Source organism: Augochlora pura, chromosome 4, assembly GCF_028453695.1.
Source record: "Augochlora pura isolate Apur16 chromosome 4, APUR_v2.2.1, whole genome shotgun sequence".
NCBI lineage: Eukaryota > Metazoa > Arthropoda > Insecta > Hymenoptera > Halictidae > Augochlora > Augochlora pura.
The window spans coordinates 6,181,768-6,198,500 of NC_135775.1; the positions used below are offsets into that span (position 1 = coordinate 6,181,768).

Consider the following 16,733-nt stretch of genomic DNA (forward strand, 5'->3'; position numbering starts at 1 on the left):
TCTTAATAACTAGATTTTAATAACTTCGCATTAATAACGACTGATTAATGCGAAGATAGACAGATTATAACTGAAGTGATTTATGTTATGATCCAATAACTGGCTTAGTGAAATTTATATCGCAGAAAGAACTGTCACAGTTTTATCTAACTGCAAGTTGCTGACATTTCAGTAAATGTAGTTATCTTAATATTTTCGATAAACCAGTTTTACTTCGTAATTTGAGCTTCTTTTTGAATTTTATAATTATCGCGGTGCATGTGTACTCGTCATAAACATTCGGATATTTCGAATGATTGGCGTCTAAGACGAAGTAGACGGAATAAATAAAATAATATGTACGATGTTATGTGCCAATCATAGGCTGGCAATCTTTCTACGAAATCTCTCGAGATTGACATCATTAAGAATACCAGTTTATACTACGTTCAACGTGAACTAGCACAAAATGTTAACGAACCGTTCACGTGATCTTTGTAGCGGTTGTAAAACTCACGGAGGAATTTTAGAGGACCCTCATCGACGGCCCTTCCTCGTAAAATAGCCTCATATAAAAGGGTCCGAAAATTGTGATTCGGCTATGGCCCAATCATGCTCGCGCACATCTGTTTATATTTTATGCCAGTTCTCATTGAACGAAGTACATATAGCAATGATTGTCAAATAGATATTGTTAGACTTCGTCGATTTGAGGTCATAAAACCTGGAGGAATCTGTTTTGCACTCACTCTGCTATCATAGTCTCCAAGTTTGCAGTTGTTGGAAACCATATGTGTAATGAAAGAGTATTATAGTTCAAGTTGAAGAAGGACAGTATATAACTGTTTGATAGTATTTACAGAAAGGAAGACCCGAGACAAACGCATAATGAAACCCAAGTAATCCACAGTAGACGAAATTATAGAAGAAATATGGATGGAAAAGTTGAGAGAGGAGGAAAATAAAACACTGGAATCCTTAAACTATTTTGTTCTAAACAAGAGTATCTTATTTAGGCTATATGGAAAAATATAGCGGCCGATCGAGAGTGCATCATAATGGCACGTGGAGTTAATCACGTATATCGTTCCTTACATAACAATCATTAAGTCGAGCTTGGTAATTCTACGAAATAGTTTCAAGTCGTCCGCGAAAAGACTCGGTATGGTTGATGTCTTCGACAAAGTAGAGCTTGATAAAACATGGATCTACGGTTATGACCCCGAGCCAAAAATTGATCTTCGCAGTGGAAAACTGCCGAAGAAATGAGACGTGGCAGCTGTTGGCAAATTCCGACAGATGAATTCGAAAAAAGCTTTTTGGTAAGTGAGAGGATCGCTGGGAGAAGATTATGGTACCGCAAGGAGAGTATACTGAAGTGGACACAATCGATATTGAGAAAGATTAACCCTTTCGCTTGATGTACCATGAAAAGGGATACTGTCCGGACGGACCTCGTCCTCCGATTCGCGATCAGCCAAGGGTCCAAGATAGGCCTCGAGTAGGTTCGATCAAACTCTTGTCGATTGCCGCCTGTTAGCTAAGGTGAGAAACGACTCCGTTCTATCACCCGATACGTCATATCGTTATCACGGGTAGATAGCGATCGTATTGGTAGCGCCAGAAACGGTAAGGCAGAAGTTTTTCTCCTCAGTATCGTCCGAACGGTAGTCGCGAGATCCTCTCCGATCTATTCGCGAGACTGCTGGCACGTTTCTCTTTCGATCATGCGGACGGATCGGGGTTGCAGGACACAGTTCGCACCTCGGATCCAAGAGATTGGAACCTCCAATCCGGCCTATCCGGTTTCTACCGGGCCGATCTCCAAAATCGGGATCGCTGGTTCACGGTTTCCCAGGACTAAGCTCCGGAGCTGACTCTAAGCTACACTTCTCGCCAAGAGCAAGCAGATCTTCGTGGAGTTGGTAGCTAGGTAGCCGTCTTCCAGTTTAGAAAAAGAGGACAAACGGAGGCTACAGTATCACGAGCCACATCTCGACCCGGCATGCCTTCATCGCGCTGCTAGCTCGGGCGATCCATAAAAAAGAAAGAGGACAAAGGCAGCCAGAGTTTCAGAAGCTACGAGAACAAGGAGGCCTTCGTCGGACTAGCGTCTCCGCTTCGAGATCGGAAAAGGAGGACCAGCAAGAGAACGCGGCAGCGGCGTTCCCGGGTAAAAAAAGACTCGGGAAGAAGAAGAAGAAGAAGAAGAATAAGAGAAGAGAGGGTCGACGGGGAATTCGGGACAAAGTTTTATTCGTCGGGTTAACGGGAAGAGGCGCCGCCGGTGTTTACGGCGCAGTAAAGCTCGGAGAAAGCGGAGAAGGTCCGGGAAGAGGATGACGGTGCCACGTGTGCAGCCGTTAGATAGGCCGCCGGACAGCCAGTCGGGTCGTTGCTCTGATTGGTCGCTGTTCAGGCAGCCCAACTATCCCGCAGCATTGCCGCCCTGTCGGTTCGATGGCCAGCCGTCCGCGCAGAGGCTCGGCGATGTCATGAGCATGGAAATGGTTCCAGAAATGGTTCCAGAAACGATCCCAGAAATGGTCTCAGGAATGACTCCAGAAATGGCCCCCTACGAGGTCCACCAGCCTTCCGCAGCGTCTGCGGCCTGCATCGAGGAATTGCCCTCTTTCTGCAGCCAATTCTCGGGTTGTTCTGTGAACAATAGGTCCAGCGCTCCCAGGAGTTGTCCAGTGGACGTCGAAGACCTGGCCCTCTGCTTCGAGCTAGATAAGCAGCAGCAGTCAAACTGCCTCCCGCAGAGGTTCGGTGCCAACGCTGCTAATTATAGACGAGTCAAAGCAAAGTATCCGCAGTACCCGTCTTCTATGCCGGATAAAGGACTCCCGGCGTACGGAGGATCGATCGGAGACTGCAGAATGGATGCTGGATTCGGGTTAACTTGGGCCGATGGGGGCTTTTGCAACGGTTGTCCGCAGAGCTTCGGGTTCTGCTCCGAGGAACAGTGGCTGCAGTGTCCTGCCAGCGATCGGTGCCCCATTTTTACGTCTAGCTATTCTCCTTATGCGACAGACTTGCTGCCACCGTGTGCTTACGAAGACTTCAGGAACGATTGCTGGCTGTATGGGTGCAATGAGGATGAACAGCTGCTGGAGGATTATTTGTAAGTGTTGAAACGATGCTGCGTAAGCGCGTCCATTCAAGCTGTTTCGTACATGGTGAAATATAGTGTACGGTTTGTTGGAGAGCTTGACCCTTGTATAAGATTTCTAGGGTCGTAGGATTGTTACAGAATTTGTGAAGACACCCCTCACCCCTTTCCACACACACACAGAGCGAGATGAGAAGTATCAACTTAAATGTTAATATTTTCCTCGGGGAATTGAAATATATATCGAAGACTTAAATGAACAATTTATCTGGACACACCCAATTATTTTTTCCCGCAGCTTTGAAAAACGGTCTAAAGAAATAAATTAAATTCCCCTTTCACACGTTTTCATGCAGTCTAGCACGATTAAAATAGTTACTTGTTTTCAATTATAACGTAATCTTTCAAACAGTTTTTTCTCGAACTTGTGCACCATTTAAAAAAGGAATGGTGTATTTTGCTATGCACGCAGTCAAATTATATGCAAGATAAGTTGACATTTGTCTTCAATTTGTTAATAAGAGACTCGTACAAGTGGAATTTCAAATAGTATAATGGGGAGAAGAGTGTGAAGATGATTTCAAGAAAGGGCAAACTTCGCGTTTGTCTTTCTATGCCGATCAATGATCTATTGGTCGCTACAGTAATTAACGTTGGACTTCATACGATATGAAGTATGCAGAGATAAAACCGATTGGAATTTTGTCGAGTACACAGAAAATAATTAGTAAAGTGTTCATTTGATCGAAATTCTCGTCGATATCGCGTTTGGATATGAATCATGATCATCGATGACGTGATCGAAAAATTGTTTTCGACATATGTATACATGTATATTAAATACATGGACTTCATTTCACTTTCTTCTCACTTAAGCTTTCTTCTAGAATTCTTCATAGAAACCGAATTTGTCAAAAAATTTGGGATATTTACATAGTCGCGGTTTAATGCAGAAGCTTTTCCATCGAAAGGCATAATCTAGTGATAAAAAACACAAATCAGTTTTCGATACAGAATCGTCACGGCGAGATAGATTTGACCAACGTCTGAGTCGATTATAGCACGAAGACACGAAGTCTGGATTACTTCTGATTACGTCAATTAGCGAAAGAATCCATTAACCGTGTGGACAGACCGAGAAAACGCGAACTCGCGTTCCACTCGAAGAATGTTGTTATCGATCGCGATTTAAAGCGCGTCGCATTCTTCCTCTCAATTACCCGCGCGACACCTGTTTCTATCGATTCCGCTTTCTCTTCGGGCCGACCGTGATCTACAAATACGCGATCAATGAGTCGGTTTACGCGTTTGTCATCGATCCCGCGACCACATGGATCAATACCACTTGTTTTGCACTTAGTTAATCGTGTTTGGGCAACACTATTGCTTTATTAAACTGAAGAATCAATTTTAGATACAATCAATTAAGTAGATCGAATATGATGTGAAAAAAGTTAGAAATGTTTGAATAAACCTATAGATCTGTGGATTTTTCAGCATTTATACATATTCAAATTTCAAGATGTTCATTGAAATTAGTAGCGTTTTTATTTTGTTTTCACCTGGACAAAACTTCTAAGAGGAATTTGTTTATTCTAATGTTACATAGGAATTCGCAATTTTATGATTGCTATTTCTATCTTCTCGCATTTGATGCACTCGTTACAAGCTAATAATTAATTTTACAACTTAAACGAACAATTGAATAACTCTTAGTCAAATTAAGAATATTGAACACCTAAACTAATGGATCACAGTTGAACCATCCGAAGTCATTATTATATAATGGACTTACATGCAAATCAATTTCTGTGGACTACTTTATATATGATGAGATCGAAGAAAAATTGCTTGATCCTACCAGGAGTTGCATCATACTTCGCCGAAGAGTAAAGCAATTCAAATTAATTATGATTGTGTTACAATGCGCGGCATGATATTTGGAAGGCTCAGTTTTTTTTATAACAATATCGTTCGCCATATTTTACGAAGGGAAGCCGTTATATCATTTTGGACATTTTTGTTTATTCTTTGACTTATAAGAGAACGCAACGTTGTACAATCATAGTACTCGCGGTTTACTTATCACCGTGATGGAAGAAACGTTGCCCAGCCTATACAAATACAAATCGAAACGTAAATACGCCCAAACGCGATCGAGATTTTGATCGATCTGACGTGCTGGCAGTGAAGTAAACTTCGCCTCGAGTTCCTCGAGAAAAAGAAAAAAAAATAACGACGATCGAAGGTCGGTTTGTAGAGCAGATAACGTGTGGTCGCGATAGTCGAGACGTGACGAGACGAGTCCGATGAGAATCTCACCTATTAGCCGATATCGTGGATCCATATCGATCATCCATTTGCTTCCACGAAAATTGCTCGACTCATTTCCCTGACCGAACATGCTCGGACATTCGAGCGGAAAAATTGCACTCGCCCCTCGTGACTTCGCGATTTTCTGCAGAACAATGCACATTAGTCCGTCATGGTCATGGTTTTTCTGTGCTCGGTGTTCATGTTGCTCGATCACTCGTTGACTATCATCGTTACGTAACGACAGTGCAGAAAAAAAGAGAAATATGCAGCGACCTATTGGGTTGCGCTTGCTCTCGAATGTAAAGGACGAGGTTCCTGACTGCGGTTATGTCATTGGCGGCCATTATGAAGAACTGTGGAGATGATAAAATTATGGCTGGAGCAGTCGCTGTTGGTCTAATGATCGGATTCTAGCGAAGATACTCCCTATAGAAAATTTTTCAAGGCATTACTTCATTCAGGAATATGATGAAAATCGTATGAAATACACATAATTCAATTTTGTCATTTTTGTAAATCAAGCTTAATTAAAATTCGATAACATGATAAATTTATAAAATTATTGCGAAAAGGAATTTTTATTTAATTCCTGTCCTTTGCAATTAATTTGCGTGAAGATCTGCGGGAATGTCGGGTTCTGTAAGCTAGTACAAATTTGTAGCTATGATCAGCTTAATAAAATTAGAGCGAAATTGTACTTTAGTACACTACGTTAGAGTACTAATAAAGTATTTGATTGATTTCTGTTATAGAAGTAATGAGAAGAGGAAAGAAAAGTCCCGGGATGCTGCAAGATATCGTCGCAGCAGAGAGACAGACATATTTACGGAATTGGCGACAGCACTTCCGATTCCAACTGACCAGGCCGCTCACCTGGATAAGGCCAGCGTGATGAGGCTCGCTATCGCCTACTTGAAAGTGCGCTCCGTAGTCGAGACAAGTAAGTATTTACTTGCAAGTTTCTAATTTCTGTTAATGGCCATTTATCCAATAGATTACGGGTTACTCCAGTTGCTTTTTAAATAAAATTAAACTATGCTCTTCATGTACTAGCATGCAATTTAGTTTTGTAATAAATTTTAGCAGTTGTTAGATCTTTGTTGAACTGTTTGCAGTGCCACCACCACTGGCTAAGCCCGAGACATCGACCCAGATGGACAAGATGTTCTCCGAGGCCCTGAACGGCTTCATGTTGGTGCTGTCTAATGACGGCAACATGATCTACCTATCGGAAAACGTGAGCGACTATCTCGGTGTGACTCAGGTTCGTTTTGTCAAGAAATTTATTTTATTGGTATCTCAAAAGTCGATTTCAAAATCACAGTAAAACCTGTATCGGAAATCTGTGAAACCTCAACAATTTTTCTAAAATTAGAGCTAGTTTAATTTATGCTAGCGAGATATGCAGATATATATGTATAGAGAGAAATTTGGTATTTTGTTCAGTCGCACAAACGCCTTTAATTTGGTGAATCATTGTAGAGGATTTCTCAATCTATATTTCTACAATTGCTTATTCAAGGATAATAACAATAAAACCACTGCTTAATTAATACATTGATATTGAAAGGGAACGGTTTGATAGATCCTCGGGTTTTTTGGTTGCAGATGGACATGATGGGCCAAAGTGTGTACGAGTATAGTCATCCATGTGATCACGACGAGTTACGTGAATGTCTTTCTACAAAACCAAGTGAAAACAATGAAAAGCGCTGCTGTAGCTTCTTTCTGCGGTTGAAGTGTACCCTGACTAGCAAGGGTAGGAAGGTCAACTTGAAGAGCGCCTCCTACAAGGTTGGCCTGCAAACTTTTCTATAGAAAATTTTCTTGAATCCTTATACTTCAATTGAATTTTACAAGCCTTGAACTACATATGTGAGAGTAACGTATCAAATTATTGTAGAAATTTGAAAAAGCTTACACTGTTACAATCTGTAGTCCATGGAAACAACATATCCTTGCGGAAGTAACATTTGTCTATGAAATTTCCTACGAATCTATACTTCTAAGATAAAGTACATGCAACCAGTTTTCAACTTATTTATATATCATGGTTGTGAAAGAATTTAAACTGAAGTTTGACGGTTCAAGAAAATTTCTTATCGATGCAAACCGAACCGGTCGCGAAGTCGACCGAGTAAAAGGGAGTGTATGGTTGAGCGGCGAGTCGATTATGCAACGTGTTCCGTTGTGCCAGGTGATCCACTGCACCGGCAGGTTGACGTACATCTGCGAGCCAACGTCGCGCACCTTGGATACCGACGACAAGGATGAAAACACCGAGGAGGACGGGGTTGTAAGAAGCACTGGCGCCTCGTTGGTGGTGGTCGGATGTCCAATACCGCACCCCAGTAACATAGAGATACCTTTGGGACGTCATACTTTCTTGTCAAAGCATAGTCTTAGCATGAAGTTCACCTATGCTGACGAGAAGTGAGTAATTCAAAGAGAACTGGATTTTCTCTAAGTCTTGCCAAATCCATTTTATAGAATCTCCTAAGTAGGATATCAAATGTTGAAAATTGAGACTAGATTTCATGATATAGACACGGATTAGAATTTAATTCTTGGACCACTTAGGAATAGACAAGCAAATTGTACGAGAATTATAAAACTTTAGTCTTGAGATAATTAATATAATTAAAGGAAGAAAGGAATTCTTACTTAACTTTAATGTCTTGCAACAGTAGCAAACAATCTTTGTTTTATAAGATCTGTAGTCTGCTTATGAAAATTCTATATTAATTAATTATTAAATAATTATTCAGTTAATTTCTGTGGAATATCTATGAAAGTAGTGTAATACCTCCTCTAAAGTACAATTTCCTTTTTCTAGACCATAACAGCTCCCTAAGAGAAGTTTTAACGTTTCATTACTACATATTTCGCTTCTAAACGTCCTATTTTTCTCACCCCTTATAATCAAGTATACCGGCAATTGATCGTCAAAATAATTGTGTGGTTTGATTTGATAGGTTGGCAGAATATCTGGGCTGGAACAGCGAAGAGCTGATGGGACAGTCGGTCTTCGAGTTTTATCACGCCCTCGACAATCTGGCCCTGGACAAATCTTTCAAGTCACGTGAGTATAGAGCCAATTGACTCTGATTTGAATAAACGCGGTCATTCTCGCGGCCCACTCTCCGTTCGTTGGTCGCGTGATGCACGATCAATTCGCATAACAGCTGAAAACTAGAGAGTATTCTTCTTATAGACCCAACCAAAAACCAGTACATTTGTATTTTATTTTTGGCAAATTATTCGATTGCTTCAAAAGGTGTTGCTAGAGCAAGTTAGAGAAAAAAAGATCTCCGAAAAATGTTGGTAATTGGCCACAAAGTCTGGGAGCATAAAATTGTTTAAGAATTGATAGACCATTTCAACACCCACGCACTATCGACGCTGTAGTCGCCGAGTTATGAAATAACAACAGCTATAGTTGCACACGTGTTACCGGCCATTCATTTCTCCCTCCTCTGGCTAAAGTTATGCATTTAATGCGGAAGAAGAAAGTCGCAGGATCGATACACACGCCGATGGGTTGGGGGAAAAGAAGGAAAAAGAGAGAATGAAGGAGAAAAATGAAAAAAAGTGGGCGTGTTGGGTGGGACGATTCGTTGGTCGGGTGAGCGTGGGTCGTTGGGTGAACGACACCGTTCGAGGGAAGGATTTCAAGGACGGTAATCTCTTATCAGGATTCGAGGAGAGAGCCGGTCTTTTACGAGCCCGTGATTTAATTGGTGGCTCGAGTCACCGTACGTTAACCCGCCACGACAAGATGAGCCATAAACTGTCTTCCTTTTTCTTCTCGTCGGCTACCGAATTCAATTCTCAATTGCTACTTTACTTTATTGTTTACTGTAGTTTCCTCTCGTTCCAGAAGTTTCTATCACAGATACTTCACAATTGCTAAGACGTAATTATCGAACTGTGGATCGTTATGCAAGTATAAAAATAAATCAAGCATCTTTTTCACGGAATCCAATTCTCTTCGTGTAAATTGTGCACAATGTTTCATGCACTGAGAATGCCAAAGACAATGCAGGTAAAACGTGCAGTTATCACGTAACCATTTTATCATTGACTTTTTATACGATGATTAAACTGCAGATTTATAACAGAACTTAGTGTGTCAATTACAAAATTGAATCGAGGTTAGAAGAATTCCTTACAATTGACATAGACAATTGCATAGAGATCTACAGTCTACTATTGACAGACCAAAATTCCCTCATAGTTCAATTAATTCAATTTAAACACATAAATATTAAATTTTAAAAAGATTTTTTGTAGAATTCATTTTCCTACATTATATCACTACTTTTGCGAAATTCAATAGTGTTTGTTTATGATTTTGCTGTAATGTTGGCTTCTAAAGCAATACTAGCTGTATTAGGTTCCTTTTTTTTTTAATAATTCGCTGCAGATTCCTTAAGTTCGTCTGGAGACCAGCTTCTGCTGAAATTTATAGTGCTGTGAATGCTGAATTTGAAGCATTTGTTAAAGTGGCACACCTTTATCGAGCCATTGCTATCTTTGGACGTTCACCAGAATTCCTAATCATGATTACTTGATTACTTGGTAATCGTAATCATTAATCAAAGAAAGGTTTCACGGTATTCATAATCGTAAATCATAAATCATAGTACTTTCTGCCCAACTCTGTCGAGGAGAAGCATGACCCTATCGATCCCTTGACCAGAACATCCTCGACATCCGTGGACGTCCCTACGCAATCCCGAGATACCCTGCATCAGCGTATTCCGGATGGATCCTAGGGTTTAATCCCGCCTTCCTCGGTCGTTTTACGCGAAGGGACCAGGCGATATACCGCGCTCCCTTTTCTCCCTTTCCTCCCTTTCCTCTCTTTCGCAAGATAATGGTCGGAGCCTTCGGAGAAGAGGCTTGCGGAAGGTGTAGGAGTCTCGATAAGCGGATCCGCGAACGCCTATCGAGCGCCGAAAGAACCAGTTTCCTCGGGAACACCGATACTTTGTCGGCAAATTGTCGTTTGTAAATAGGACGGCCGATAAATCATCGGCTATAAGTCGCTGGATTTACCGCGGCTAGCTCGTTTGGAGCCTTCTGGGTGGGAGCATGATCGATAGACCGAGGATTATTTTATGCATTCGTGGCGAAACTGAGTGCGTGAAGTGTAACAGCTGAGAAAGCTTGAGAAAATAGTTAAGAACACTGGTGAATTCTTCTGAGTTTCTTAAAATCGAGAAAAACAATGTTCTAAATTTCTTAAAATTAACAAAAGACCTCTTAAAATTAAGAAGAATATTCTCCTTGATTTCTTAAAATGAATATTTGTATGAACGATTAAATACTTGGGTGATTATTCTTTTTTAACAATTTTTATTACTGTTCTTTGTATTCCATAATATTACCTCATATAGTCAAAATTTGAATGCACAAGAAACGGGTTAAACTATAAAAAACGTCAGATTCGTTGAGACAAAATCACATATGCATCTAGTTGATTTGGATAAAAAAACAGTGGTGTTACTTATTCCACCACATCGATTTAAATAATTTTTAAAACTTCATCTTACGGGAAATAAAAAAAAAACGTCTGTGACTAAAGATGTGAACTGTGATGTATCCTAAACCATGTGACACTAAAAAGAATTATGGAATATCCAATAATACTATGCACCTTAACGATTCGATACCAAAATTCATTATAAAATATTCAACATTAAAATGCGATCTATCTGATCTATTAATGCAAAGAGTATGATATTAATTTAAAAAAATGCGCTACAAAGTGATAAAGATAATGCGCTCAACATTAAAGTGTATCCTGGCAAATTAATTATTCCAAGAAGCATGATTTTCATTCAAGAAAAAATAAATTTCTATTCATCCTTAGTATTGTGCAATTCCTTTGAATGATTAAAAGCATTGCAACGTAGCGTAATAGTTTCTGGAACGATTGGTAACGTTCACGAGTGAATTTCGTCAGCCAGGACGCGTCGCGCGCGCAATTCTGCGCACCGTTCGCAGTTTAAGCGTTTTGATACATCAGTCGCATAGCGCATAGAGAACTCGCAGGACCTCTCACTGATAGCATTACTTTCTTCTGACTGTTGCAGTGTTCAGCAAGGGTCAGTGCGAGACCGTGGCCTACAGATTCCTGGGCAAACGAGGAGGATACGCGTGGGTGGTCACGCAGGCCACGCTCATTCATTGTTCGAAACAGCAGAAGCCGCTGTCTGTTGTCTGCGTCAACTACATCCTAAGGTAGGATCTAGAAAAATTCATTGTCGACGACACTGTGACTATGAAAGCGATCTTTTCTGGTTCTTAATTGTGCTTTCTAATTATTCAATCTTACATTTCATTTTTATTTCTGTCTGAAATTGTAGACGTAAAATGACTTGGAGGATTGTCGGTTTTTGGCACATTTTCCTCAACGGTTGCGAGGAGGAATTCTGAAAAAAAATGTAACTTATTGTAGGTACCAAAATGTATGTTGGGGTATTTTTTCCGATTTTTTGAAAGAATATTGTAGCCGTGGAAACATACCGATCAGAACTGGAGAATCGTTACGTGCTAGCTGCTCATTGTTCATTTAAAATGCAATAAAATGCAGAGAAAGAAATCGCAGACCAGATTTTTTCATTTTAAAAAAATATATTAAAATATTTTATTTCGTAAATAGTGTTATAATTTACCGCTTCAAAAAATATTTGCATAAAAAAAGTGCAGGCGGGTACAATTGTATCACAACGATACATTGACATATAGTCATTGTATCGAATCTTTTTCAGTTTTTTTCTAAGCAACGCTGTAGTTAAAAAGTCGACTGTTCGCCATTTCATGCGTGACAAAGCATGATAGAATTTCACCACAAAAGAACCGCTTTCGCGACCACAGTGTGCCAACCCGCATGATTTCGGTCGGAAGTGTCTTCCAATCCGCTTTTCTTGCATGCTTCTTCTCGCTATAGGCTCCACGGATGCTCGCGCACGCTCTACGCAAGGCCTTTCGAAAGCATAATGCAGATAATCTGCACACTTCCAAAAGAAAGCAGAATTTTATCTGAGATCAAGGTCCTATCGTCATTACAGTAAAATCGAGCGCATGGAGATCGATCTTTGCGGGAACTCCAAGGCGAACGATTACGTAAAGGCATAATTCGTCGAATAGGATTCGCGGCGAATGTTCAGTGTTTGGCGCTAATGCGATACTCGCACTTAAATATGCACAGTTCGATGTTCGACGCTCGCGTTCTCTTGTTCGCAAACAACTCGAGTGGAAATCGCGTGCAGAACATTCCTGGACACTGCTGTAGAAACACGTGCTAATGTTAGAAAAGTCAGTGTACCCGCACCAGACGTATTAAGCATTATTCAAAATTCTCTTCCTATGTCTTTATCTGAAATATGAACGTTTATAAGCCGACGCGACGATGGCCAAGATTTTCACGATAAGTGTTAACACGTTCGCTACACAAGTGTACATAAAACTAGACAAATTCCTTTAATTGCTCGCTCTTAATTAAAATCTTAATGCGTGGCACGATATATTAGGAGTGTATAACTTGCTTTGCTAAATTAACTGAACATTTCTTAACCCCTTGCCTTATAATTTATTTTCAAAGAAACTTGCGTGTGCAGATAATTTAATTTACCGCAACTCTGTGCGAGGAGTTGTCGCAAACTAAGACTGAAGTGTTTTTGTTTTTATTTAATATATTTATATAATTGTGGATGCTATTTTATTTGTAATATTATAGATTAATAAACTAATGATAATATTAAATGAAAGTTAACATAACCTTGACATAATTCATATGATTGTGAACAAAGTTTAATAACCGTTTATATTTCTTCTTAATATCTTTTATTTTCTAATAATTCATTATAACTATAACCACAGAATTTTAGACAAAGATAATAATTCTAATAATAACAGACATAATAATTCGTTCTTTAACTTAAGGGGTTAATAGACTTACGGACTTAATATTTCAGTAAACAATTATTTTAGCAAAACACCAGCTTAGATGGATAACAAAACAAATGGTGGTAGTGAACGTGTTAAGGGGGTTGTTAAAACTGTAGCAATTTCTGTGTTACATTTTCTAATTCATTCAATTGTTTTCTAATTTACTGTGGGGATTTATTATATACAAAATTGTTCTATTTTTCGAAGAACTTTAAAGATTGCTGGAGGAAGTACAGTGAATAGAGAGCTAGGATTACGATATTTTTCGATCGCTTTCATAGGGTTGAGACGTAGAGAATCTTTCCGGCAACGACCGCGCAAGGTAAGTGCTTGTTCTATTGTTCCCTATTCTATATCTAGAGAAGCTCGGTTTCACGATCTAGTGTTTGTCCGTCTCCCTTTTTATTGTCTGTTTGCGGAAGATACTTCTGACGAACCACCGCACCGGTCCACGGTTTACGAGCCGGATTTGTCGTGGAGATTGGTCGAGGGGTTGCCATCATGGCCACCTCTCCCCTTTGCTACTGGAATCCCGTGAATTTTCACTAGAATTCTCTCCACCAATTTTATCCTATTATTTATTTGTTCGTCCTCGAATGTCGGGCTCGAGTAAATCAGTGCGGGCGGTGGTTTCATCTTAAGCTGTGGAACGATATATTTATATTAAATATTACAGTGTACAACAGTTACACGTGTTAACATAGTGTCTCATATGTAAAGGTAATGCTAAATTATACAGGAGAGTACTTAACAATTTGAAACATCCTTGGAACAATTTAATATTTGATAATAACTATATCAATAATTATAACTATTTATTTAGTGATCGATAAATATTGGACCGATTCTTTGGGGGATGTTTCAGAATATTAAACAGTTTTGTGTATATAATCGTATATCAATAAGCGGGATTAGGATCTTGTGAACGACATGTACATGCATGGAAACAAGGGATCTTATTCTATAGAAAGCGATTAAGCAATCCGTGAGTTTCGATCAGTTTGAACAAGATACGATCCGTGTGACTCACGTGTACTTTCGCGAGAGGGGAATCTTTCGACAACTCTTATCGTTACCTAGATTGCGAATTCGACATATTGATAGCACAAACAGGTCTCTTGCGAGTCTTGCGAGTTGAAACAAATAGTGTACAACTGTTTGAAGAAAAAATATCCATTCGATATAAAATATACAAGCGATGGTAAATCATTTTCCGTAAATGTCACTGACGAGAATTAGAGTTAAAGAATTTATTCTTATTAAATAATTAATTCTTATCTATAATTGATCAATATTACATGATTGCAAAATCAATGCTCAGCCTTAACGATAATTTTTCTCGACTTTGCGCAAATCACGTAAAAATCTCTATCGATAAATATCCTTGCGTTATCAACGTTTCCTGACGTAAATCGAATCGATTCGAACCACTCGGAGTTGGATCACGAGGGGTGGGCTATACACCGTTAACAAAAATTGAGCGTCGAGTTTTGCCGAGTAAAAAGTCGAGGATTTGTGTAAGTGGGTGTCGAGGAACATCTTGAGGGACAAGATGGCGGTGGCCCCGTGATGAAAAGAAGAAGAGCCATTAAGGCGGCAGTGGTATCCAGCTGCGTTCCTCTATACTCTATCGGGAAACAAATAAACCAACCAGCCGCCGTTTCTCGTGTGCCGCTTTCAATCCCCCCGGTAATTTCACCCCCCCCCCCCTGGTCCATAGCAGGGTGCTGGAACACGCGCCGGAACTACCGACCCTTTCCGAGACGGCAGTCGACCAAGGAGAACTCGTGCCCCACATAAAGAGGTCCGTGACACTCTTCTCGGCGCCCTCCGCCGCCCCTCTCTCTCCTCTCTCCTTCACTTTCTTCTACCCCGGGCAAGTGTCTCGTCCGTTCAGTCGAACCGCATACACAGGTAGCAGAAAGTTTCCAGCTTTTCCCCTTTTCTGTAACATTGTACCGTTTCAATGGAAGAGCATGCAGGTTTCTGATAATACCTTGGTCCGATTGGACCCTTTGTTGTCCATCATCTTCACGCATATTACAGTCTGATTACACGGTTTCCGATCGAAATATAAATATAAATAAATAAAAATATATAAATATTTTATATATTTTTAATATAAATATAAATAAAAATAATATATAAATATAAATATAAATAAAATATAAATAATCTCGTCTCGTTCTTTACGAGAAGAAACAAGGTAGTTTGGAATAATTAATATTAAACTCTACCGAGTCTTAAAAGTATTAACAATGTTTATCAGTTAGATTTATTGCTCGACGGTGAAGTTTTCTGCAAAATAAAAACTCTTACTAAGCGTAATCAACTGAGTAGATGATAGCAGTATTCTTAAACTTTGATAACAATTATAATAGAATTAAAGTGTCAATGTAAAAGTTAAATTAAAATAGAAAACGGAATCATTCAGAAGTTAAATGTTTAATTCCTTATATTTATAAGTTTACAGATAAATTCAAGCTTTGAAAAACCATAGTAAAAGTGTAAAAAGTCTTCTTTTTTCGAAAGACAAATCGAGTTTCCAACTAGAGAGAAACTTTCTGCCAATAGTGTACATCTATCTCTCTCTCTCCATCTCTCTTTGTCTGTCCGTCTCTCTCTCTTTCATCCCCTTTTCCTGCTGAGTCTCACGCTTCCTTCCGGACCAATTGCGCGCGTATTTTGTCGTTCCCCTGGGAGGGATTTGTTTCGATCGTTTCAGTTCCCGAAGCTTCTGGATTCGCGGCAGCGAAAAAATAGCGAAACGTTTTCTCGGTCAGGAAGCGTCTCTCTTGCTCTCCTTTTTTTCTCCCGTCGTCTCTTCCTATTTTTATGAATAATGCAGCGTTTGCGTAGAGACCCCGAAGGTTGTTGGTTGGTTGCGTAACGCGGTGAACTCTTTTTTTCAACGCTCACCGAGAGCGAACGTTGCGCAACGAGAGAGCGAGATTCTGGCCGTCGTCGCCTGATGAGATATCGTAATTATGAAATGGGGGAGAGGATGCGTTTCTCGCGTGTACAGAGCACACCCGGTCGATCGGCCTGTTGACAATTAGCGGCGATAGGCCGGCGAGGGATCAATATCCGTCGGAAGGGACGGCCCGAGTTTCCTGGGGCAGAACCACCCCCGCTTTGCCAAACGGGCTGGTCCATGCCACTCGATTTCCTTCGAAATCCGGCGAATCTTCTTTCAACCTATAGCTTCAAAAATACAATGACTTTGATAAATTTTTTAACGTAATCTTCCGGTCGTTTGAACCATTTTTGAAGTATATGATTAATGATTTTTTAAAATCATAATTTTCAATACAGAACACTTTCATCAAATGTAGCTACAAAAGCTAAAAGTGTGCAAATAAAA

General features: G+C 39.9%; 1 protein-coding gene across 4 annotated transcripts in view; it reads left to right on the forward strand.

Moving 5' to 3' along the window:
- Window positions 1-16,733, forward strand: part of Sima (HIF-1 transcription factor component sima) — a 95,695-nt gene that overhangs the window by 7,624 nt on the left and 71,338 nt on the right. The window contains exons 1-7 of one of the 4 annotated variants that reach the window (XM_078178386.1): window positions 1,879-3,106; window positions 6,163-6,350; window positions 6,526-6,674; window positions 7,019-7,204; window positions 7,608-7,843; window positions 8,386-8,492; window positions 11,512-11,659. In XM_078178386.1, coding sequence (XP_078034512.1) covers window positions 2,319-3,106; window positions 6,163-6,350; window positions 6,526-6,674; window positions 7,019-7,204; window positions 7,608-7,843; window positions 8,386-8,492; window positions 11,512-11,659 — 1,802 coding nt within the window. In that variant the 5' untranslated portion in view covers window positions 1,879-2,318. Of the gene's footprint in view, window positions 1-1,878; window positions 3,107-6,162; window positions 6,351-6,525; window positions 6,675-7,018; window positions 7,205-7,607; window positions 7,844-8,385; window positions 8,493-11,511; window positions 11,660-16,733 lie in introns of those variants that run through there. The other 3 variants (XM_078178387.1, XM_078178388.1, XM_078178389.1) reach the window with 3 other exon arrangements.